The sequence below is a fragment of the Pseudopodoces humilis genome, chromosome 4 (assembly GCF_049639895.1).
Source record: "Pseudopodoces humilis isolate 2021_Gansu_Grassland_sample_001 chromosome 4, ASM4963989v1, whole genome shotgun sequence".
Lineage (NCBI taxonomy): Eukaryota > Metazoa > Chordata > Aves > Passeriformes > Paridae > Pseudopodoces > Pseudopodoces humilis.
Window position 1 is genome coordinate 18,883,404 of NC_142203.1, and position 26,250 is coordinate 18,909,653.

A 26,250-nucleotide genomic window follows, 5' to 3' on the forward strand; every position below is an offset into this window, starting at 1 on the left:
TCTTGTGTTCATTTTGCTCTGTTTTTCCACAATGAATAGGAAGTTTGGACTTCCATGAGCATCACTGAGTTAGTCTGAGAACTTTTCAGCAGCAGCAAAGCTAGTTCTGTTGGCCTCTGGGATCACATTAATTCATCTGCAGTGTGTGTAGCCTTTTCTCAATGGCAAGAAATAACCAAATACTAATCATATCACTAAAAATACAGTTCTTAACACAGAAAAGTCTGAAGATCCATGTCCCAGTGCCCCTGGCCCAACTCACCCTTCCCAGTGGAATATGACTCACAGCATCTCCCCTGCCAGCAACAAAGCACCCCTTCAGCTCATCTGGAAAACAGAACTGGGAGACACTGCTGATGGTCACTAGGCAGAAGTGCTGACTCTCTCCATGAGGAGAGGTTCTCTCTTCCTCCAAGGAGTTTGGAAACCCTCCATACCACCACACATGTGCCCTGGCATGGTCTGTATTCTTTGCCCTGCTCAGCAGACAGGATGACTGAGCTCCTGGTGTTCCTGTGTGCTCACTGTAACCACCAAGCACGCGAAAAATCTGGTTTTACACATCTGTAATCAAAGACATTAGAACATTTTCCTACCAGTGTTTAAGGGCAGAGCACAGTAATCCTAGGACAACTACCATGGCCCTTTGACACACAGTGTAGGATCCAGCAGGGTGTGCTGAGGGAGGTGTCTCCACACAGCTATGTATCATTTCTGCATCAGTTCTCTATGAACCCTATATATATGTAGATTTCACTCAGGATGAAACTGGAAGGGCCTGTATTCATTCCAGAAAGAATGGAATTCCCATTATTTAATTATGAAACACATAAACATGGTATAGGATTGTATTAGTGCAAGAAATGTACAACTGAAAACTTCCACTGATAGTTCATTATCAGTAAACAGTCCTCAATTACATAAAACAAAATCTGGCCCAACAACAACAATAACAACAAAAACCAGATTAATAAAATCTCCATGTAAAAACTATGCAAACATCAATCCCTTCAGGCTAAATTGATGCAGTTGTACTGTACTTCACAATGAGGTTGGGCTGCTGTCAAGCTTACCTTGCATGACTCATGGTGAATCATGGACAAAATCATGTATTAGAGAAAGAGATGCCGCCCACACAGAGCAGTGTGTTGAGTTGTTCCCACCCCTACTGCATCCCACTCCAAGGAAAACATTTGTTCACATTTGGCACTGCAATTATTCTGTTAACACAGTTACTTAGGTTATTTCTGGATGTTTCTAATGGGGAAGCTTTTCAGTTTGTTAATACCGAGGTATAATTAACAGTCAGGAACATCAGGTCAAACCTAATCCCTAGCCATCTCAGAGAAATTCCCCATCTGTAGCATGGGGGAGGGGAGAAGGTAGTATAATATGATAGAATTCATTCAAAAATAATTATAACAAGATAAAATACGGCATTGTTATCAAGAAGAAAGCAGTACCAAACAGGAAATCAGAATTCATAAGCTAAAGCATAAATCCAGATATTTAAAGAGCATTATCATAAAAACATCAGCAAGTCACTGATTTAATTGAGAATTAAGTCTGACTCAGAATTTGTAAAATTTACAAGTGAAGGATTTGAACTCTGTAAAATAATCCCTTTCATTAAAGCACGGCACTGCTCATTTGTTAAAGCAGACAGCATTCATTTTTTCACTCTGCTGCAAAATTTCTGAGCACCAGAGGACAGCAGAGACAAAGCCTTGGGAAAAGCTACGGAAAACTCTGTAGCTCCAGATGGTAGTTTTCCCTGAACAGCATCAGTAAGTAGAGGAAAGCAAACAAATTACTACCTTTTTGGGCTATAGTGTTCCCAAAGCATTCAGATCATATTCAAATTGTTTTTCCAAAAAAACCCAAAAAAACTAAGAAACAAACAAAAAAACACAAAAAAAAAAACCCACAAAAAAACAACCAATCAATTATATGGATCAAAAGATCACTTTGATTTTGTGGAGTTCAGGTAATGGTATCTTCTGTGGAGGTTGTGTAACTTCTGTTACTGTAGTTATATTCAGTAGGTCTCGTAACCATAAAAACCCTTCTCTGCTTAACAGCCACTTTGTCTTTTTTCTTTTTTATAAAAGTCTTGATGGACTTTCAAGGTGTTTTACTTGCTCTGTGAGAGCCAACAGGAGGTACATTTAAATTTTTAATGGGTAATGTTTTATCTGTATGTATGGAAATTAAATTAAAAATCTTCAGCTGTTCTTCCATTAAAGCTAAAGGAAATAGGTTAACTTGGTCAAAGTAGGCTTTAGTTTTTGAGACAGTCCCAGGAGGTTAGTTTCAGTGCAGTATTTTTCTGTCCTGAATATTTTTTGAATTTTATTGAAAATACGCACAGCAAGATCTGTGTGTTGTCAGATTCAAAAATATAAGGGTGCGCAAGGAAAGTAATAACATTAGAGGAAAAATTAACTGCATAAATTAAATTAAAGAGAAAGAGCCATATGGGACCAAGCATAGTCCTAATAATGTTACAAATATCTACACTAACTGAAAAAAGTTGACCCTTACAAATTACTATTTCACAGGAAAAAGACCCGTGAATAGCTCCACAATAGGCAAGAAAAAGGAAGAAAAGGTTAGATTGTGATTCCTACTTTTAAATACCTGAGGAGTGCATCACCAGTTCCTGCAGGGCTCTAGAACCTGATCAGATAGCTCACCTGAAGCAATTAGTTAAGTATGTGCTGTACATCCTGTTGAGTCGGAGAGCACAGCTACAGAGAGACACTAGAAGGACCTTTTTATGGAATGACCATATTCCTGGCATCTAATTGCTCCCTTAGTTTTCCACCATTTAAGTTGCAGATGAGGGCCTTGCTATCTTCACAGGTGGTGAAAGTTTGCTTCAGTTAACATAAAAGCACAAGGGTGCCTTCATCTATTTATAGAAAAGTATGATGGGAGCATTGAAGCAAATGCATCATCATGCAGTCCCTGCATACTTAGGTATGTCTCAATTCTTGCAAATATTTCATGTGCAGGGTGCTGCATTCCAGAGGTGCATCCACACACTAAATTGGAAGAACTTGCAAAGGGCACAATGAGCTAAAATCCAGTCTTAGTCTACTGTTCACTAAATAATTGCTTCAGAATGAACATTTAATAGGTCACGTTACACTTCAGATAGAGAGGAGCTCCTTTTAAGCACTAAGTTCAGTGGTTGTAGTTTAGTCCTTCCACTTGTCTGCACCTGATAATGAAAATTAAGGGTAAACAAACAAAATGCTACCTTCTTTTGACTGTTAGGCTTGCACTCACAGCAGAGAACTTCTTATGTAAGTGTTGCTTGAGCTTGGTGTAGCTTCTCAGTGGGTCTGAATTGCAGTGGTAACCGTGAGATCAAGCCTAGCAAAGGCAATGCATGAGCAGTCTGGAACTTCACTATGGAAGAAGCTGCAATCATGTACATGGATATTTCAATCCAAGGTCTTTCTGCAGCAGTGAGCTTTGCTAGTATATCCTCTTGCATCCATGTAAGCTTCACTGTGGGATCATGGCCTGAAACAGGTCCAGTGATTAACTTTAAAAGTGCCACTGTCTTCTTTGCTTCTAGTTCAGTGACTACCAACTCATCTTTTCCCTTGTTGTTCCCTCTCAATCTCTGCCTTATGAGCTTCTCTTTGTTTAAAACCAAAATTTACCTGTTTCCTGTCTGCATCTGTTTATTGTATAGAAGTACACCACAAAATGCTGTTGTCAGGTAAATGTGGTTTTGTCCATACAACAAAGAGGAGAAATATTCTCCACATCTTGATTTTTTTGTTCACCGGTCAGTCCCAAGCTGAGGGTTGAGGCTAAAGCTATAGCTTTCCACTTTCAAAGTATTAAACAGAAGCCTTCCTGCAAAAAAGATAATTTGAAAGCAAACCATTTTATGCCTAGTTATGATCGACTGGTTTTATCTAGAGATCAAGAAGAGTTTCCTATTGATATTTCAAAAAACAGTGTCATTTTTCTTCCATAAAGAAAGAAACACCAATATATCATTTCTTGTAGGCAATGCTGGGACGGGGAAATGGAGAGTCCTCAAGAAAGAAAGAGGATGAAGAAGTTCAGAGCAGACACAGGATGATCCCTATTGGAAGAAAGATTTACGAATTCTACAATGCTCCCATCGTGAAGTTTTGGTTTTACACCGTAAGAAATATTTACTGTTATATCAATAATGCTTGTACAAATACTGAAATTTGACTTAGATCATCTTTTGTGTTTTACTGATGTCTACACTTATATGTATTGGAGGGCTTACACATAAACAGTTAAATAAAAACACTTGGTGAAAGTCTGCTAGCATTGCAAACCTTTCCATGACTTTTAAAGTTTACCATTTTGTTCAGGCTAAAAATTGAATTATTTGTATGTTTTTATTTAAATAAAATGGTAAGGGGAAGTTTGCTGTAGTGCTCCCAAGGAATTCCCTATAGGAGAATTCAAAATAGGATTACTTCCAATAGTAAGCCCAGTGGTCTGAGTCAAAATATTAATTATCTAACAACTGAAGAAAAAAAGAGAGAGCACTTCTTCGCTTGGAACATTTTTTTTTTTTTTTCTGTTTTGGCCAGTCTGTGGTGTGTCTCTCAGAGAAGATGTGCATGTAAGTACCCACAAGATATCAAAGACATGATTGACAGCTAATGTACATTTTTCAGGGACAAATCAGGTTAAACCTGATATATTCTCCCTGTGTTAGAAAGAAACAGACCTTCCAGAAGGAGTAGAAAAAAATTATGTCATGTATTTCAACTGCAGTAAAACAGTACCAAAAACTTCCCAGAGTTTTCTCACAGCTAAATTAATAACTGCTACATTAAAGTTACCATGTGAATGAAAAGCTTTTTGACAATTAGTCATCAAGAGTAGATATTAATTATTCATTATCAAGCTGGAAGCAGAGATTAGAAAGGATGCCATTAAGTTCTCTTCTATATCAGGTGCTATCTGATATTTTTATTCAAAACTTGGAAGTAGAGATTAGTTTTTGTTTTAATTATTATTAGTTATTTTACAAATTGCACTAGAATGTAGAAGGATAAAACAAAAAAGATCACGGAAAGTAATCCTTTCAGTCTTCTTGGCTGGAGTGTTCCACCCCAGTTCAGCTTATGTGTCATGTGAGAAGTGTGGACTGGTTTGAAAGACCACAAAAAAGACAAATTTTTCAAGAGGTTTGTAAAGCTTGACTTAAGGGGAGAGTTTAAGGAAGTGAGGATGATTTCTCTGTTAAAAAAAAAAAAAAGAAAAAGGTCTGCAGAAGGAATATAAGAGTTTTCAAATATATGTACCTCCAAATCCTTGCTGAATAGGAGAAAAAATAACACCCAGACAGTTCTAGGTAAGAAGCTGGGAAACAGTTTCTAACTGCTGTAATAAGTGCTGTCATGAACTATGTGAGGACATGCTGGATTTTCCATTATTAGTGATTCCTAAATTATTTTATCAGGACACACGTCCATTATGGTACACTGGAATTAATCCTGCCTCAACCCAATGGAATTGGTTAGATGGTTTCAGGTGTTTTTTCCCTGTCATATTTTCCATCATTCTGCTGAGAGCACAGCAAATCACAAAGAATGGATCCTTCTGCAAGTGACTTCTTATAAGAAAAATCGCCTTGCAGATGTTGGGAACAACTCACATCGATCAAGTCTTTACTGTGATGGACCCTGTAGACTAACAGGTAGTTTAACATCTGGGAGTAACTTATTGCTCAGCTCCTTGGCCACCATACATTAATCAAGCCCACAAGTCCAGAAGCTACTCATCAGCAGCCTAGTCTCATTATCAATTGCAGTGTGTATTATGCACAAACAGAAAAGTCTTTACACTGCAAATGGAAAGAAGCATCCTAGCTTTCCCTGTTAGTTCAATATTTAAATGGGAGGGAGAAATCAATATTGCATTTCCATTTAGACTTGTTCCTACAGTTGTATGTCCTTAGGCAGGTCTCAATCACGGTCATTGGATCTTGGATACACTGAACCTGGAGAGCAAGTTAAGGTGGATTCTGGCTGCCATGCTTGACCTGTTGTGTATACTGAGAACTCCAGAAGACTAAAAGCAAAAGGAGTTTCAGAGCAGGGTTAAAATTGCACAGCCTATCACAATTTTGCAAATACAGAGGCGCAAATATTCATGGATTTCAAAAGAAATTGTTTGAATTTTACGTTCCACTGTCCAAAGTGCATGTAAAAGGTCCTATGGCTATTGCATACCACTTAAAACAATTTGAATATTCTTCAGTTACCTATCTCTATTACTATATAGCTGTATTCACCTTCATTCTTCAAATACACAAGAGTGAGTTAAATGAGGTATTTGAGTAAATAACATTTAGCTCAGCAGACATTAGACAGCTTTTTCTCAAAAAAAATCCCAGAAAAAAAACAAACCAAAAAAACCCAAAAACCAATACAAACCAACAAGCAACTCCCCACCAACTTTAGCCTTTCTCTCTAGGCACACAGCAATTTCAAAAGTCAACTGCTCTGTTCTGTTTCGTTGCATTGGAAACCATGATGCAAATGTTTCATCCCACAGATTGCGTGAGCAGAGGAGGATGATCTTCTCCTACTGTTGACTACTCCCACTGTCCTAATGTCAAAAAACTCTTGCAACAGTGTTAAAATAGTAAAATAAAAAGTAGACCTTTATTGGAAGCTTTCAGGTATCCTGGCGGCAATGTGCTTACATGGCATTGGATTTCTACAATTTTTATAAGATTTACAAAGTACCATATCTAACAAATATTGTCCAATTAGAAGAGTAGTTGGTTAGGTTACTTTCCCTGGATACTGCCCCACTGGAATTGGTCCAGGGCTTCTTTGCCCCATTTCATGTTGTGTCTCCTCAGATTCTGATCTGGGAAACAAAAGCCTGCTCCTTGCCAGGCTTCCTCTTAAGAATAAGACTCAACAGTATTTCAGGAATGTGTTAGAACGTTAACTTACTACTCTAAAATCTAAGAGAAAGGGTAGCAAAAATACTAGGAACTATATATAACTATTTAATAGTAGCCTAAAAAGCTACGAATATATGAAAAATACATAAAAAGGAAAATCTTTTAGCATCACTACCACTACTAGCATTAGCTGAGATATAAGCAGGAAGGTTCTATCTCTTCTGAAGAAGAAAGCTGCAGAGGAATTAAGCTCCAAGTAAAAGTCATTTTCTAAACATCAAAAAAGCATTGCCCTAAGTTTTGCATTTTGGGACCACTTCAGTTTATGATCATTTAATTATCGCAATCAATCAGAAAAGAGGAGAGTGATCTCCTTGAAGCATTAACCTGTTGGTACAATTTCCAGGTTTCTCCTTGACCAAGATGAGTATTCCATTATTTTCTACAGAATGGGACTGCATGCATAGAAGGGCCAGGTGAAATCCACCCTTGAAACTTCTTAATAGGCACTTCTTTCTTTAGTTTCTTCCAGTACTGCCCTCAAAGGTGACAATGGCAGCTCCTAGCTCTTTGTCAAGCCAGGCAAAAACAAGAAAAAGCAGGGTTCAGCTACTTCTATAGTAGCACTTTTAAAGAATCTTGAGTACCAGCATGAACAGCTAAACTGAAGTCTGACCACAGTGTTGGATCAGTGTAGCCTCCTGGAAGGTGAGAGCAAGTTAGAAGTGTGGGGAGGAAGAAGGGGGGTGTCATTCACTATCTGAAGGACTTGTTTCTTGGGTTAAAGTAGAGAGATTTCACAATAATTTTACTGACAAATCAAGGTTCTTATGTCAAGCAAAAATGTTTTACAATTTTGAGTAAGTTTGAATTGACATAAAGAAATCCACTGAAACCAAAACCAGAAAAGCCAGCATTTCTAAAGAAAACCAGAAAGAAGCTAGTTACAGTTAGATTCTTGCAATTTCTGTCACCTTTATAACCTCAGTGTCCTTATTCTTTTGCCCTACTGGCTGCAAGTGCTCACCAAAGGCTGCTGAAGCAGTTTGAAGTAGGTTTCCCGATAATCAGTAATCAATAAGGTCTAAGAGGAGTGTTGAGTAACAGTACCACCTGGCTTTTTCTCCATATTAGAAGGTGCTGTTTCCACTAGGGAGATGTGTATCCAGTTCTGCCTGCCCAGGGTCCTGCTGACCCCAGTGTCACCCTAAGTGTTGGTCTACATCCACATTGCTCTCCATTTCCTTTAGGAGTGGTAGGAGAAGAGCAGCCTCCGACCCTGTATTGCAATCCATCATCCCTCTCAAACTGAAAGACAAATGAGATCATTTCCTCCGCTGTTTTATGCAGACAAGAAGTAGTACTTCAGCTGTCTGATTCCTCTATAATGATAGTTATGGTCAATAGAACAAATTCTATTGAGTGTCCTCAGCCAGCAACTGGAACAAAAGCCAGAATCCTGTGGCTTTTACAAAGAGTGGAAGTGACATTTTCTAACAAATACAATAGGACTATAAACTCCATTCTGTGATGTGCAGAACATCTAAATAATCCTACCCAAAGGTCTCAAGGCCCTCTGTGGTTGTTTCAGCTTACATCCCATGTATGCAACAGTGAGTAACAGACAGCTGAGAGATAAACTGAATTCAAATATAGATGTATGTATTACAGCTTTCTGTCACAATGACTAAATGTTCATGCACAGAACTGACTCATCTTTTCTCTGACTTATATTTAGTCTTAAGATGCATTTTCTTATAGGGCTGCTGTTTGAAAGGCAAAGTAGACAGGTAGTTGGATTCTGGCCTCCACAAACCAGAGTGGAATCCATGCTCCAGAATGACACTTGAGTTCCTCTGACCTTGATGAACTTGATGATGCAATTGGGCTGATTTGTCTTTTTTTGACAGACCATTTAATTACATTCAGCATGCAAAAAAACAAAGGAAAATAAACTAAAAGCTGAATTCATACTTTCCTATGAATGAAAAATTAACCTGGAAGGTAAATATATTTAGGAAGGAAAAGAAAAACATTCCCACTTAAAAATCTGCAAAAACTATGATGCAAATGGATTCATGGCTATGCCCAGCTCCTTACTGCAGCAGGAATAGGAGTAGTAGTGTTTTGGGGAGGAAACATGCTATAAATTTGGTCAGCATTACACTGTGTAAACAGACCTCTAATAATGCCTAAAATCTGGACTCATAATGCCAGACTCAGCCCAGATTAGGTGAACGATGGGGGAAAACACAGAGCGGTGCTGGAGGACTGAAGGCTTTTAGAAGCAGATGACAGAGAAATCTTCACATAGCTTACTTGATTGGGTAGTTGACAGAGTGGTATTAGAATTGCTGTCACTGTGGGATGATCCCAGGGAACTGCATTAATAAAGTTTTTTTTGAGGAGATAGATATAGCTGGTCATATGTGCATGTATTTTGCAGATTCCATACAGTATGTGACTCAATGCGAGCTTTCTCAGGCAACCCAGGAGAGTCTTATTGTTCTTTTGTCTGTGACACCCTGGCTACAGTAGAAACAGGAATATCAAATCATACCCAAGAAACTGGCTCAGTTGTATAGATAGTGACAACTCATATTTGTATTTTTTTCCTTTACAGCTGGCCTACATAGGGTACTTGATGCTGTTCAACTACATTGTGTTGGTGAAGATGGATCGCTGGCCATCTATTCAGGAGTGGATTGTCATTTCATACATTTTCACTCTGGGAATAGAGAAGATGAGAGAGGTAAATTCTCCCCAACCAAGAAAGAATAAAAAAGGAATAAGCATAGGGCTTGATGTTTTGGGGTTTTTTAATTTTAATATCTGTTTTTAGTATTTTTCTCAGTGTACATTTTTATGAATGAGTTTATCATAAAAGTGGTTTTTTTTTTGTTTTTTTTTTTCAGAAAGGCAGATGGATTGTTTTTAAAAGCAGGAAAAAATATCTATCCTCTTTAATTTCAAAAATAGCAGTTTCTTTTTCTTCTTTCTTTCTTTCTTTCTTTCTTTCTTTCTTTCTTTCTTTCTTTCTTTCTTTCTTTCTTTCTTTCTCTCTTTCTCTCTCTCTTTCTCTCTTTCTCTCTTTCTCTCTTTCTCTCTCTTTTTCTCTCTTTATTTCTCTTTCTTTCTCTCTCTCTTTTTCTTTTTCTTTCTCTCTCTCTTTTTCTTTTTCTTTCTCTCTTACTCTCTTTCCTTTTTCTGTTCTTTCTGTCCTTCTCTTTTTCCTTCTTTCTTTCCTTCTTACCTTCTTGTTCTTCCACAAAATTTCTGCATTCAAATTTCATTAACAGCACTCACAACTACAGGGTGATCTTCTGACAAGTCTTAAAGGTCAGATAAATTTCTTGAAATACGCCTCTTGAAATTTTTTGTTAATTTGTCAAGCAATAGTGTGCATCCCCCTAAGGATGCAAAAGCAGACACACAGAGCAGAGACAGAGCATTTAAGGTACACTCAGTCTATAGAGTGAGTGAAGTGGTTCTGTGTAACCCTGCCCCTCATGGTCTCTCCCACCTAATGCTGTCCCCTTTAGCCAAAGCTGCATTTATTCCACAGTGACACCAGAAGCCCAATTCAGCCCTAGTGTGAGCAAATGTGAGTCCCACAGACCTCAGCTGGAATAGCACATTTGTACCCCTGGGCTGAACCAGTTGCCAGTTTTGCTTGTGCATTCTGAAGCCAGCACTCTGCAGGACTAGACTAAAAGTGGATTTGCAACACTTAGGTTTCAAAGACAGGTTTCAAAGACAGGTTTCTGACTCTGTATGGTAAATGCTATGTTATAAATAAAAAGAATGGAGGAAAAGGCACTCCTTGAGTGGCCCATGAGAATGTGTCATTAAGGGAAAGGAAAGCAGTGGCAGTAGCCACACGAGGACTCTGTGGAGTCAATGCACTGCTGGCTCAGCAGGTGGGAGGCTGCAGACAGGAGTTGTGTGAACTGGGTTTTGTCTAATCATTCACCCCAAACTGTCCTTTCCACAGAAGTTTACCAAAAATATTTGTCACAATTGATTTCTAAGCAGATAATGGAATTGTTCACAGATGAGGCTAAAATTCATTCCAAAAACAAATTATAAGAATGACATTCATCGTGTTTGAGGAACTATATGAGTTTGCTCAAATGTTCTTGGGCTAAATATAGAAAATGAAAACCAACAGCTTGTTAACTCCCTAAAAAGTAGGACTTATTCATGGAGATCACTTGAATTATAGTTTTAAGAGTAGTTTGGGAAAACAATCAAGTTTCACAAATGATCTTGCAAGAAGAATGACAATAAATTAATAAGGTAAGGTTATTTATTTTTGTGACCTTTATTCTTGGCTGTGGGACTTAATTTCCAAAAACAGGCCCAAGTAGTATCTAATATCTCTCTGTATTAAATCTCTGATGCAGAGCTTTATGTTTATTAATTATTTTTTGTCATTTGACACACATTTTAATATAACTTTCTCTAAATCTACAGCTTCTTTAAATGTGAATTTTCTGATTTAAAAAAATCTTTCTGTATTTTGCCCTCTGTTCTAAGACCCTAAGTATGGCTAATACATTTGAAAAACAGAAATACATGCACATATTGCTTCTGATTAGGTGAGGATTTTAGACTGAGCTATCACTTTGTACTTTAAAGTATTTTGCACATAGTCGCATTTTAAGAATGCTTGAAATTGAAAATTTTGTGGGGGAAAGAAACAGAGTACTTGAGATATTCAGATGGCAAGCATCTATCAGCTTTGCTTTTGGCCTGTGTAGCATATATCTATCTGTTTAGTATAGATTTCTTCAACTTTAGGACAGCTCAGTTACTCTCCATTTCCTCTGTCCTTCAGATCCTCATGTCAGAGCCTGGGAAACTGCTGCAAAAAGTCAAAGTTTGGCTCCAGGAGTACTGGAATGTTACCGACCTCATAGCTATCCTGCTGTTCTCTGTTGGGATGGTTCTCCGTCTGCAGGACCTGCCTCTCCGGAGCGACGGACGCGTGATCTACTGCGTCAACATCATTTACTGGTACATCCGGCTGCTGGACATCTTCGGCGTGAACAAGTACCTGGGGCCCTACGTCATGATGATCGGGAAAATGGTAAGAGGAGCTGGTGAGCCCCTTCTGCTTGACAGCTTGTTCTTGGCTCAGTGTCCCTAGCCAGTGACATTGCTGCAGATTTACCTGTGTTTTGTTTTACACATTAGTGTTTCCATACCGGTTTGAAGTCGGTGCTTTATTGATTCAAAACCTCCAGAATCAAGGTTTTTCCTGTTCTGTTAGGTGATGTATTGTTTGTCTCTCTCTGAGATCACTCTTCAACAGCAGAGCCACCCTACACCCCTCTGTACTTCATTTACAGAAAGTGCAAAGGAGATTTGATGGTTATAAAGGAAGGTGGTTTGTTAAGGTAAAAAAAAAGTTGTTCAGATGTGTAGTACCCTGAGACTCAATGTGTTGTAATAGTCACGGTGTGTTCAAAACTACAGTGGTCATGGTTAAGAATGACCCTTCTATAGTTTGATCCACATTCACATGCTCTTCCATCATTCAATTCAGGTCTGTCCTTGTGAGATGAGAAATCCATTTGCTAAGTGCAACTTCTGTGCCCTGGGCACATCAACTATACACACCACAGCAGGAATATTAACAATTTGTGTAATAGTAAATGCATGCACAAGGAATCAAGAGACACGTGCTTCCACATGCGTGACTTTTGACTTTTGAATTTTTAATTTTCATGTTTCAATTGAAATGTTGCTATTAAGCAGCATTTTGCTTGTTTCAGTTAAAGAAAAAGGCTGGATTTACAGATGGATATGCACACATCCCTGATATTTGGATACCTGTACATGTAGCTAATGTATGTGTTCATGTTTCACACACAGTATCCAGCTTTTCTTGTGTAAATCATGTCTTTTTCATGCATTTTGGGGTTTAAGGTGTGGAATTTTCTAATTAGATTAAAGCCCCTTGAAGCTGGCTTTAAGTGAAAAATAGTAAACTGAATATTAACTCATCTAGATGGAATACTACTGCTGTCTGTTTGCTATGTGATGATAATCAGGAAGTCCAAACAGGCTGTCTGTTGTACTTATCTTGCAATGGTCCTTAAATAAAGGCTTCATTCATCCTCACCATCATAAGAAAAGGGACCATGGACTACAATATCTCCTCAATATTACATTGGTCACAACAGGCACAGTGAGCAGGTATAAAACTGAAATGAAAAATATACATCCAGTTTGTCTTGGTTTGGAAGACAGGTGTCTGGTAGAGAGGGCAGGAGCCTCCCTTGGAATACACCCTGCCCAACAGGGAACCATTGTCTTATCCCCTCAGTTTTCCAGCTTTCTCCTGCAAGCCCTCAGTGGTGGGTTTGACAAAGAAAGAACAGGTTTGTGGGAAAAAAGTTAGGGAGAGAGACTGAGGGAAAATATGAAAGTGATAGTTGAGTTGTTATGTCCTGGAAAGCCCTTGCCTCAATAAAGCCTATAGGAGGTTGTCATGAGGTTTTGCAGAGCTCCATAGTGAAAATACTCAACAGTTCTTGTTGGAGGTTCTTGTGAAAAGACATCAGGACCAGAGAAAGGAATATAGATCAAAGGAAAAACACTGCCTTAGCAGGTTTCCTTCCTGCCGCATTTGGACTCTCTTTCTGACAATGGATCTGGTGGTCACTGGGGCTTACACATTACACAGTGTATAAAACTTCTGAATAAACAACTACCCTTCTGCTCTGCTTTATTTTCACAGCTACATGCACTAAAATTTTCAGAACTGTGGTGCTAACACAGGCAGCATGAGTAACAGTTCAGTAATAGAGGGGCCACATAAAACAAACTTCTAGTAGTTAGTGTTACAGGTGGCTGATAGGAGCCCAACTCCACCAGCAGTATAAAGAGTGGATTATTTTTCTTCCAGGTCACACAGAAAGGAAGCGATTGAAATTAATAGCATTTTCATTCATTTGTCACTTTCACGTGTGTACAACAAATCAAACCTCACTCCACTTTCTGTGGAAAACAAATGCAGGAAAATCACTAGCCTCTGTGGACTCAGTACCTGCATCAAAGGGTGTTGAATTTAGCTGCCAAATTGTTCTGAAGCTCTGGGCAGCAGTTAAAGGAGGCAAATTCTTCTATTGTGTGCCTTCCTGTTGCTTGGTTCTCATCATTTGTCCAGCTTTCCTTGCACTCTCAGCCACTCTGACACATCCCCTTTGCCCACACATGCTTTGCACAACCAGTTTGAGTTACAGAGATCAGCCTCTCACATCTATTTTCTGACCAGCTTACTCTGTTGTGCAACTCATGTCCAACTCATGCACTCCCTGGGAGTTGCACCTGCTGACTCCAGGCTGCTCCATGGGCTCACTTGTGTATTTTTGTTTAAATCACGTGTCTCTCTACCTTCTTGTGTTCTGTCTTCCAAATGATGTTGGAAGTTCTGTTCTGCACTATGAAGGGTATCACATTGGTTTTACATATTTCTACAGAGTAAGTACATCACAACTGCTGAGGTCCTCAACAGATCATATTTAATGCCCAGGACCTTTTTCTTGAGCTTCCATTGTAAGTTTAAGATTCAGGAGGAAAATGATGGCTTTTTCTATCTTTCCAGTGTTGAGGAGCTTTCTCTTCACCTGCCTCTACACTGCTGTAAAAAGTTTTACCTCTGGCCACTCTGAACAAATATGCAAGTGAGATTAAGCAAGGAGCAGGAATGGGCTTGAGTGGTTTAAATGGAATAGGTTAAAGCAAAGATGAAGATACAAGAAGTAAACTGAATAGCCAAGCTTATTATTATCTACTGATTTCAGTAACATAATAGGCTTGTGCTTTTCTGATTTCTGCACAGTGATAGATTTCATTTCCTTTAGGAAATTTGAGGAAAGAAATGAAATGACTGTGGAATGTCAAGAGAGACAGTTATATCAGTTCCTTTAATGTGTGGAAATACCTGTATTTCCTAGCCTTTCTGTAAATACAGAAGTCAAAATACAGCCACCTTCTTAATGAAATTGTACCCCCCAAAAATTGTGTTTGATCACTTGTTTAAGGTGGTTGATGAGTTCTTCAGAATGACTGAAATAGCCATTGCCTTGCTAAAGCAGGAATTGTAATTTGACACCACAGACCAAGGATCTGATACAATACTCATTAAAGTCAGTGGAAACTTGTCCATATATTTCATTGTATTTCAGACAAGTTACTGGGAACTTAGAAGATACCCAGCTGAAGGAGGAGAAAACTAATGAGCATCTTGAATAGAGAACATCACTAAAAATTTTATTTCTTGTAATATGAGGTGACACCTGTGTGATTCCTGACCAAAAATGCTTGAAACATTTAATACATTATCTTAAATTGCCTCAAAATACTCATTTTGTTTATTTGTTTCCATGACATTTTAAAATAATTATTACATTACATCATATGAAGTTATATATTGCCATCTGAAATTAATTTGATCAGACAAGAAAGGACGAATCAGGTTCTATCTGTAGGTTTGTTCCCTAAAAGCAGTGGAAACTAAACATTATTATTCAGCTTTCCCATTTCAGGATGCTTTCTGAAGTACAGTGATCTAGAATTCCTCTTCTTGAGGGAATATTTTTTGGGGAGATTAATGCTCTGAATAAAACAAGAATGTAGATGATTGACTTCACTGGGTTTTAATTATTCAAAGCATTTCTTTTCCTCTCGCATGTTCCCAAGGTTTTTTTCTTTCTTTCCTGCTTTTTTCATGAACCTCAAGACTTTTGTTTTTCCCTGTTTTTTTTTTTACTTGTCCTTGGCTCCTTCTTTCCATCTTCCTGATTCTCTCTCATCCAACCTCTGCCTGGCTGGTGCCTTTTTCCTGCAGTGTCTTTCTCTAAACATGAGCATACCTTTTTCTCCTTGCTACCCCGCAACACGCTTTTCTCCAGTACATGCTTTCCCAGTGTTACTCTGACCTCAGTTTGCTTTAAAATTGAAGAACCCCTGGAGCAGTACCAGATCCATCTGCTGCATGTAGGTCCCTCTTCCAGCAGCTCCTGTCATAAGCAGCCCTGCCCTTGGGCTGCAGCAGGGGCCCTATAGAGCCATAAGGCCACCAGCTGAGGCGCAGGTTGGTTTCACACCTCTCTTGCAAGGAAGGCTGAATTCAGCTGAGCCAGAAAATGCAGAGACTGGAGGGAATAAAACTCATAAGGTTTAGAGGATTCTTAACTTCATTTTTGCCTAGAGACAAAAGTTATGTCCAGAATTGTGAAGAACAGCTCAGTTGTAACAATTCTAAGGACCTGTCAAGTCTGTAAGTTTTAAAGGGATCTTACCAGCAACTTTACGCAATTCCCAATTTTTTTCACATTCACCTTGGGTTATCTCTGCTGTACCTGCCTGGTGCCCATTATTCTGCTCCCTTGAGGGCCTTTTCTAGAAAAGTGTTTCTTCTAATCTTCAGATCTATTCAGCATCATGTAGGATTGCTGTCCCACATTTTTCAGAAAATTTTTTTTAAAGGATGGGTACTGTTTGCAAGCACTAGTTAATCTTGGGCATATGCTAATGAGGCCCTCAACAGTGGAGAAGAAGAGAGTTCACTGTCTGTTATCTGATGGGGGTTTGTTAATACAGCATTTGTCAGACTCCCCCACCAAGCGGATTTTTAGCCCAGCCAGTATCACAGCTTTCCTTTCTCACTGGTTACCACCATGGTGTCCCTTATGTTGCAGTCACAGGCTGTTCTGCCACCCGTTCCTCCGTATGTTAGTTGCAGCTCCCTTTGCTCCAAGGTAATGACTACCAGTGAATAAAATTATCCATGTCAGCCCTTTTGCTTATGTACAGTTGCCACTTGGTGCCTATAAACAATACATCATCTCACGACCCTTGCCCAGACCAGGCTGCTGATTCCAGTGAACCTATATATTCTTGTGGAGGCAACTGGTGTGACCAGATGGTACTTTGTATTTTCAAGCCTATTCATAACATTTGAATTGTTCTTAAAAGTGACACTGGGTAAAACCAAGGACACAATAATACCACTTCACTTCTTTGAAAAATATTTTTTTTATGTGTAAATGAGAAAGGCTTTTCAAAATTTGTTTTTGAAAATTCTGTTTCTTGGATTCACAGACTTTTTGTTTTTTTGCAGCACATAATAATAGGAATATGGACAAATGAGTTCCTCTAATTCTTGTCCTTTCTCTCTCCCTCTCTCTCTCTCTCTCTTTCTCTTTCTTTCCTTTTTCCTGTCATTACATTCAGATGATAGACATGATGTACTTTGTCATCATCATGTTGGTGGTTCTGATGAGCTTTGGTGTGGCAAGACAGGCAATTCTCTTCCCCAATGAGGAGCCTTCGTGGAAGCTGGCGAAAAACATTTTTTACATGCCTTACTGGATGATCTATGGGGAAGTGTTTGCAGACCAGATAGACCGTAAGCAAGTTTATGATTCTCATACTCCACAGTCAGGTATCCAACTTTAATTAGACGATGTCCTATTAGATCATGTGTGTTTGCTCAATAAATGGCTCTGGATAGAGGAACTTACTCAACACAGAAAATGGTTGCAAAAGTATTTTTTCAGCTAATATTGAGGTGTTCATTTCAGAACATGCTTCTGGCATCACTTTGCAATCATTTAACTGGAAATCCGTAATGCTAAATTATCATGTGTGTAGGGAAGGTTATAAATGTGTCCTTTTTACCAGCTTGGTGTCAAGAATCCCTTTCCAGGTATCCAACATGAATTTGGGGGCATACCTGGGACACAAAATTTCAGTTATTTTTTTCTCATCCTTTAGTTTATTTTTTGACCTAAATACTTTTTATCTAACTTCATATTGAGCATCATGTCTAATAATAGAGGGTTAGATCTTTCAGCTCCTGTACTTCATGGGGAATCTAATCTGATGAGTTTTCTGTTACCTTCTCAGTGCCATATTTAAGCTAAACCCTGTGATGCAATTCTTTGGGCCTAATAATTTGATCCATTTTTAGAATATTGCTGCATTTACTTTTAGAAGGAAAGACTGTGCACATACCATTGCAAACAGGAAAAGAGCCAGTATGAAATACATTATCTCCTCAGGAATCATTGGGTAGCTGATCAGGAAAATGGTGGTTTTCTGTTTAGATTAAATCTCGTGGTACCACTCTTTGCATTACCACCAAATGAGAGAGCTGGTCATGAGAAATGATGCAGTAGATGACCAGACTAAGAAAACTAACAAACAATGTCATCTTTTGCAACTACTGTCATGTAACTGATGTTCATCATTCTTATTTAACTACGTCTGAGTCTTGGCAGCATTTGGAAGTCAGTACCTTTTCCAGTGGAAGATGGCTTCCATTAAAGCTCTCTTTAGGATATTTCATTTTATTCTATGTACCATCTTAGGAGAGAGCAGTATGTTCAAAATTTATTTGCTGTTTGTTCCATATTGACAAAGTTTGAATGAAAAAAAAAAAATTACTTTTCCTGAGCTGATTAAAAGTAGTAAATACCTATATCACAAATAATACCCTCAATTGAATATAGTTTCAGATGGATAGATGTATACACATCCCACAGCAGATATTCCAGCAGTTTCATGTTAATTTCTTCTTCCTGGCTAACACAGAATCATTATTGTGGATACAGATGAAACCTCCTTTTTTACCTTTGCTTCCCTATTTGGTTTTCAGAGGCAGCATGGAATGCAAGGAAGTAAGCAAATACCTATAAAAAATTTCTCACCATGTTTCACTTTTTACCCAATTCCCTCATTTTTTATCCTTTTCCCTTTTATTTTTAAAAATTCATTAATTCCAAAGGTGTAATAGTTGGGGACATAAAACTTTGTCTTGCTCTGAAAGCATATTTTAGAGGGCTAAAAACCATTAAATTAAAACTTTCTTCTACATGCAGAATTATGTCTGTCCCTCTATAAGTGGCCATTCATTGATATTGTACTGAGTAACTACCACAGTGCAACAAAAGTAGCAACTGCTGAATAAAGTGTTCTTGGGTTTTTTTTAAATGAAGGTCTGATTACAGTTTAGAACCTGTAAACCTAAACTGGAGGGTGTTTAAGTATGAAAACAGGGTGGCAGGCTGCACACCCTTGCATAAGGGTTTGTGTTATTTAGATGCACAACTTTTAAACCATACAAAAAGATGCAGAATAATTAATTCTGAAGCAAAACTCCTGGCAGCTTAAACTCGACCATTAAATATAGACACATTGTTTTTCTGCCTGTGTCAAGGAAACTTGGAGTTGCAGCAAAAGCAATGATGTCAAAATGAAAACCAGCACCTACTTCCTCCTTCCTGAGGGGCAGATGATGCAGGGAATTAGCCACTCTTCCAGCACAAAATATGTAGAGTATGTCATGTCTGTCTGGTGCTCTGTTGTCTCAAAGATGTTATCTGTGGAATAGACTGGGAGCATGACCAATGGTTGGTGATGATGTTATACAATCTAAATGACCCAATGGATATCCAGATGGTTTTACTAGTACTCTCACATTTTTTTACTATTTAAACATTTGCTGTTATTTCTATTTTCCATGTTGTTCTAAGCTAAAACAGCCACTGTACACATGTTAAAGTGCTACAGTGTTTGTACATTCTCAAGGTAACATTCTAAAATTGTTATGCTACATTTAAAATGCAATTTAACTTTATGGATTAGAGCACATTCTGTTTTAATCAGTATTATTTTAACAAAAAAAAAGGGTTGCTTTGTGATTTTGTTTATATTTGGGTGTTTAATATTGTTACATTATTAGCAAGCTTGGGTTTCAGCGAAAGTGCTGATCATGGAAAAGCATGTTGATTTGAGCCACTGTCCTGGAAATCATCCTGGTATCTGAGAATGTACTAAAAAATAGGCTACTCTAACATTTCTAATTTACTTTATTTCAGGAAAAAAAAAAAATCTATTTAATTAATTATTTTTATTTTATTTGTGAAGCATGCCATTAAGGCTGACCAGATACGGTATCTGGATCCCTCTCATCAGCTGGCAGCCTTTTCGTCCAGTGGGTCTACTCTGATTTTCATTTCAACACACTGCTAAATGCATTGCTCTAGAACAGTGCATATTTACATTTTTTACCCTTAATTTCTGTATTCATATATTTTTTTAAGGAAAATCATGTTAGCTGGAGTATGTGTTAGTGTCCTGTTGGTATGTTAGTATGTGATCTCATCTTCAACTCAAAGGTGAGGACATCCTCACTTCTAGGATTATGAATACATTATTCAGTGGTGGTGTTCATTATCAGTGATGTCTGCAACTACTACATGCCTACAAATTTCTGTCTAAGAATCAGTTGTAAAGTGGGGGGAAGGAAAGTAAATCTTTCAGCTCTGTGTTCAAATTTTCATGTAAAGTCAACAAAACCAGCAAAACCGCTCTCTAAGTAGCTCCTCCCTGATTGACAGTTCATCATACTATGACCACTAAAAAAATCTATAAAACCATGTCATATTAAGCAGGTCTTTCATACAAAAAGATGTAGAACTAGAATGGCCAGCTTCAGTAATTCTTGGATGAAGAAGAGAGTTTGACAAGTGAAAACCATTGAATATGCCTAAAACATGCTGGGGGAGGAACCACAGATAGTAACACATGGAAGAGTGACTGCTGCTAGCAAAAGAGATATCCTGGGTTCCTGGTGCTCTTTCAGTCCCAGATACCCATTAAGTCCACAGCCCAGCTCCATATGGGCTTTGGGAATGAGAAACTAGAAAAAACAGACTTCACTATCACAGTGCAATCATAATGGTCTTCCTCTAGGTCTTTGTGCAGGAAATTATCTATGATCATTAATATGATCTGTAAACAAATGAGTTTTACAATTAGACCATACTGTTCCCTCAACTATATCCAGATGTTTAGCTAATTCTTTTTTAGCTGATCTGACACGGACAGAAGGTTACACATACCATGTTGTCTATTTGGGAAGTTTCAGCAATTACATGAAACAGTCTTTGGAAGTATGTAAAGACCAAGGAATAGTCAAGCAACTTCATGGAGAAGTCCAACCAGTTAAAATATCAGTCCAAGTGAAACATCAATAATGACTGAAACCACCATGAGCTACTGAGTTTTGACTTGGGCCTGGAAAACCTCAATTAGCAAATGTTGGAATGCAGATAAAGGCTTAGACTGGAGAATTGAAAGCAGGCAGTAAGCTAATCAAATTTATGAATTATTTAAAGATGAAATGAAAAATTAATGTATTTCAGGAAAGGAATAATAATAAGAGTTTGATAAATTAAAAAAAAATCAGACTGATATCAATTATGTAGTTAAGTAAAGATATATTATTATCCATTGCTAGCTGGGGGAGGAAGGAGAATCTGAATTAGAGAGCTGGTGATGGCACATGCAACTGTCTCACTTTGAGGCTGTCTTTCCTAATCCGTCTGAGCCTTGTGCTGCCCAATGGGATCCATGAGGCAGCAGCCAGCCATGTAGCTGCTTTAGTAACGCCTGTCCAGAAGTGGATTTCCCACAAACGCGGTAAAATCTCTCTCTCAGTTCACCACACATTGGCACTTGTGTGGGCAGTTTTAGCCAGGAAAATTCATAGCACAGTTCTCACCTGTAAAGAACTTTGTCTTCACTTTAAAAACCTATCCACCCCTCCAGAATACTATGGATACTGAAGGATAAAAGAAACACTGAAGAGGAAAGGTGAGTTTGTTGGTAAAAAACATGTAGATAGAGAAAATAAATGCCAGCTTGGGAAGTTGCAGTCATCTGTAGAAAATGAACATCAGAGCTCACCTTTTCCTGTCTTCAGAAGGCTAAGCAACTGAACCTGCTCTTAGTCAACATGGCTTTTGGGAAGTTTTTCAGATTTTCCTGGTGTCTCACAGGCTGGATTTCCATCTGGATTTTCTTAACAGCTGACAGAACTTCACGTGCCATCTGGAATCTGAAGATCAGTCTGAGTTGTGTTTGTTTCTTGTGTTTATTTCTGGTTTGGAAAAACCTACCTAGTTTAAGAGAAAAGGATGGGACTCTTTCAATTGTATTGGAGGAATATCAAGTAACCAGAATGCAATTGTTTCAGAGACGAGAGACCATTATACACAGGTTTTAACTGTTCAATATTATCTTCAGAGGAAACTATAATTGCTACAAAAAACTTTTAAAAAATTCTTTAAATTTCTTAATCTGTTAGATTTAAGTTTTATAGTTCTTGAAAATTTCTTGGTACAAATGAAAGTTATATACTAAGCTCTTCATGACTTTACAGGTTGCATGCTTCTAATGACTAGTAGGAGCTTCCTGTCGAGCCTCCTTTCGAGAACTGTCATTTGCATGGACCATTCTGGAATTAGAACAAACAGAGCAGCTCTGTACAAAACAAGAATAAATCATACCTGTGGCAATGCTTTTAACGTTGTTAGACAAAGGTAGTGGATAAAATTTTTGCGCAGACTAGAAAAGACTTTGAAATTCTTTCTGGGCTGGAAAGCAGCAATATTCCCATATATAGCACTCCTGATATTGTAATTTGGATTCCATTTTGTTGGCCATTTTTAATGGGAGAAGGAGGAGAATAGGAGGAGGAAGAAAGCACTAGAGTGAACAAGAAAAATACAGGGATTTACTGAAAATTGTTATTAAAATACCAGCAGATTGAAGAGACCCTTCAAAGTTATGTTTAATGTGGCCTAGGGTGAAAGTAACGTGGAAGGTCAGGATGCTGTAGTTAAAGAAACTTTCTTAAAGTAATGTGTCACTGTTCAATTCCCTGGATGTTTCTACTGATGAACAGAAACTTACAAAGAGTAATTCTTTGATATTCAAGGTAAACAGATTTTAAATTTTCTCCATCAGTGAAGAAGAGAACAACTTTAGGAAGCCTGCTTAATATTTTTGGTAGGGGAAGTTTTCAGTATTTACCAGCTTGGTAAGCTGGTAATGTTGCTTAGACATTTCATTCAGAAATTATAAAACACTTTCACATCCTTTGGGTTCCTTTTGGGTTAAAATTGGAAGGTGCCTATATACTCATAATGATGAAAGGATGATGAAAGTGCATTAAAAATATCCAGACTTGAATTTAAAAAAAGAAAAAAAAAAGAAAAAAAATTATTTTTTGTTGTTTGGTTGCACTTTTTTGTCTCAAATTTATTTAGAACTATGAACATAGGAAAGCATTCCTCAGTTTCTTGTGATTTCAAACAAATCAGGTGTTATTGTAAAAGTGGTATCCATTTTTATAGAAGTTTTCATCAAAGGCAAAAGTTATTCAGTGGCAGAGCTGTTCAGAGACTTTTCCCTCTTCATTATTTCTCACACCTGCTTTGAAAGGATGCAGCTGGGGGAACAGTCATCATGCAGAGACCCACAAGCATCCTTTGCCAAGCCCTCCACCCAGCACACAGTAAAAGTGAGCAGTACCCATGTCATGACAGTAATTACAGCCGGGAAACTAATTCTTCCTGAGCTCTGTCTCCACGTTAGGCCTGACACCCACAGAGGCTTGAGTTACTGTTGGTTTTTTTGCAACTATTTCCTGGACAGGAAAGAGGAAGGGTTAGATATGTAGCAGGAAAGGCCCAGCAGGAAACTGTAAGTGGGAGTCAGGAAGGAAAAATAAGCATGGAAAGAGATTGTGAAAAAGGAAACAAAGGATGCAAAAAGTATGTACTGCTACGGGTGTTAGGATGCAATGTTTGGAAGCTGAGTGGAGTCAATTCGTATAATTGAAATTAAAACTCCAACCATTTATTGTTTTCTAAAGCCTAAGTTTAGGACATAATGTCTGAACTTTATCCAGTGGCCTGTAGGTATCAGAGCTGTTGGCTTTTCCAGTTACCCAAGATTGGCATATTGTTATACTAATAGAATTTTCTTCAGTAAAGCATTTCACTAGAATTAAGTGTTCTGTGGTTTGTGTTAGAGTAGGGCTATAATGTAAAACAGATGAGTCAAGTTTGCATACATGTTAATGTTGTGCTTTGAAATACATTGCAATATATTACTGCACATATTAGAAAAATTACTTCATTTCTCGAAAAATAATTAAAATGTTCAAATGATGTTACACATGAGGGGCAGCACATGTTCCTCAGCAGTGAGGCACAGCACACACCTTTAATTAATAGTGGGGGGAAAAAAAATCTTTGAAAATGAATGTCACAGTTTAAAGATGAAAGAAGTTCAGTGATGTGATGTGCCATGGAACACAGAGTTCTGCATTTTTGGACACATGTTGTACATTTTCTTATGCAGCTGAAGATGTGACAATTAAACTTATGGTGGCTTAGCTCTCCATAAGTAAGGCAAGAAATGAGTATTCCCGAGTTATTTAAAAACTGTACCCACAACAGAACATTTGAAAGAGAAAAACTTTTGCAAAGCTTTAGGACAAGCTGAACCACAACAGGTGTATAGAATAGACTGTGGGAACATGTCTGCATAGGAAATCTAATTTGGCCATTACTGAGTGGCATAAACCAACAGAGATTACCCACTTGTAAGCAAGTAGAGCTGAAAAAGTATTTTTTGTCTTCTTAACTGATTTTTTTTTTCAGATTAAATTCTATGGTTTTTTTAGAAAAAAAAATGGGATAATAGAATTGGAACCGGAGTTGGAGCTGAGTTTTTGATCTCATTTACCTAAGGTTTGAAAAATGCTTTTCAAAATTTTTCCCTTTACTTGAAAAGATATTTGTTCTGTTTTCAGCACAAAAAAGGACAACAGGTTTCATCAACTGATACTGTGATTGTTCCATCACTGGTGAAATCATGATGGGTTTTGGTACTTTGTTGTATTGGACTTTGTACATCTATCTGACTCAATAAATGAGCAAGTTAATGTTTCCACACAAACAGATGTAAGTTTCATATTGAGTGTTGATAGTAAGAGGTGTTGAATGGTGCAGTTTCTGCTGGTGAAGGCTAAGAGCAGAGAGGCCTGCACTCACAGCACCTCACTGACGGTATTTTGAATGTCTAAATGAAACTGCTGTTTGGAGCATTGTGGAAATAGCACTGCCTTAAAATGATCTGCAAAGTGATCCTTACTGAGAAATGAAGAATTTCATAGTCTCAGCCTGCTTCAGTAATAAAATGTGTTTTTGTAAATAGGAAGGACTGGTAACACCATATGTCCAAACACAATGGAGCTGCTGGTAAAAAGCAGTGCTGCTTGTATTTGATTTTTGTAATTTATTTTTCAGTGAGTTGAATATTTTTGGAGAGGACATGTAGTCTTGTATCCCATGTGTCTACAATATTTCTGTGTGTAATAGGCTAGGCTCTAATTGTAGTGCCCAAAACAAAGTACCACAATCACACATAATGTAATATGATTGCCAGTACAGGCATCCACAAGTGAATGTCAAGCTCAGTGAATCAAGTTCAGAAGGAACTGAGCCAATACTGAGCACTTTGGAAACTCCTAACTTAAACTTCTTTATGATAGAGGTGAGGGGAAGCTAGCTGTAGTGCTGGGCAAAATGTACTAAGATGGTTTGTATATGTAAGCTGCTGCTTCCATGATTTTCTTGAGGAGCTGATTATGGAGATACATAGCGCCACAAGGACTGAAGCTAGAGAGACATAAACTGAACCCATGCTTCCAAAAGCAGATTACCCATCACTGCACATGAAAACATATTAAAACACAAGCAGGAGAAACTATTTCACCATGTTTTCCCTGCCCTTGCTTCAGTTCTATAGCATTAATCTCGAGAACATTTTGATTCCAATGCATTTGCAGAAGAAACAGGTGGCATCTCTGCTGCATACATGTCCCTGTACCTGGTACAGTAAAGACTTGATAATCTTCCCCACTGTTTCCAGGCATGCAGTCAAGAGTCCTTAATAGCAGAAAGTCATTATGAGTATGTCCTAGAGAGGCTTGAGACAGTGCAGTGCACAGCAATAAACGTCTACTCTTTAATTTACTTCCGTGGACTTCATTTTCTTTATTTATCACATCCTTCTCGATCAATAAAAAAGACAAGGTTTTCACCATTAAAGAAATAATATGTAAGCATTTCTGTAGGATTAAACAATTCATTAATTTCATTTTCACAGCCACTAATTACCACCAGACTACCATATTATTTTGCATTATGTATGCAAACATGTGTCCTGAGAGAAATATCTCGATACCCACAGCACAAAAAACACACAATAACAAGAACTGCAGCCCATAAAATCTGAGATACCAAGCATAAACTTCTGAGGGGAAAATGTCAATGCCATTGTAATTTGGAAGATGTTGCCTTGACAGGCAGGCCATTATAAATATTTAAGTATTTCTGCAAAAACTACTGAAAAAATAAGATTCATTCCCATTTTCCATC

General features: G+C 38.0%; 1 protein-coding gene across 2 annotated transcripts in view; it reads left to right on the forward strand.

Moving 5' to 3' along the window:
- The window catches only part of TRPM3 (transient receptor potential cation channel subfamily M member 3), a 292,975-nt gene that overhangs the window by 251,292 nt on the left and 15,433 nt on the right, over positions 1-26,250 (forward strand). For both annotated transcript variants that reach the window (XM_088054046.1, XM_088054045.1), the window contains 4 exons: positions 4,033-4,173; positions 9,558-9,686; positions 11,775-12,026; positions 17,183-17,357. In XM_088054046.1, coding sequence (XP_087910172.1) covers positions 4,033-4,173; positions 9,558-9,686; positions 11,775-12,026; positions 17,183-17,357 — 697 coding nt within the window. The remainder of the gene's footprint in view (positions 1-4,032; positions 4,174-9,557; positions 9,687-11,774; positions 12,027-17,182; positions 17,358-26,250) is intronic.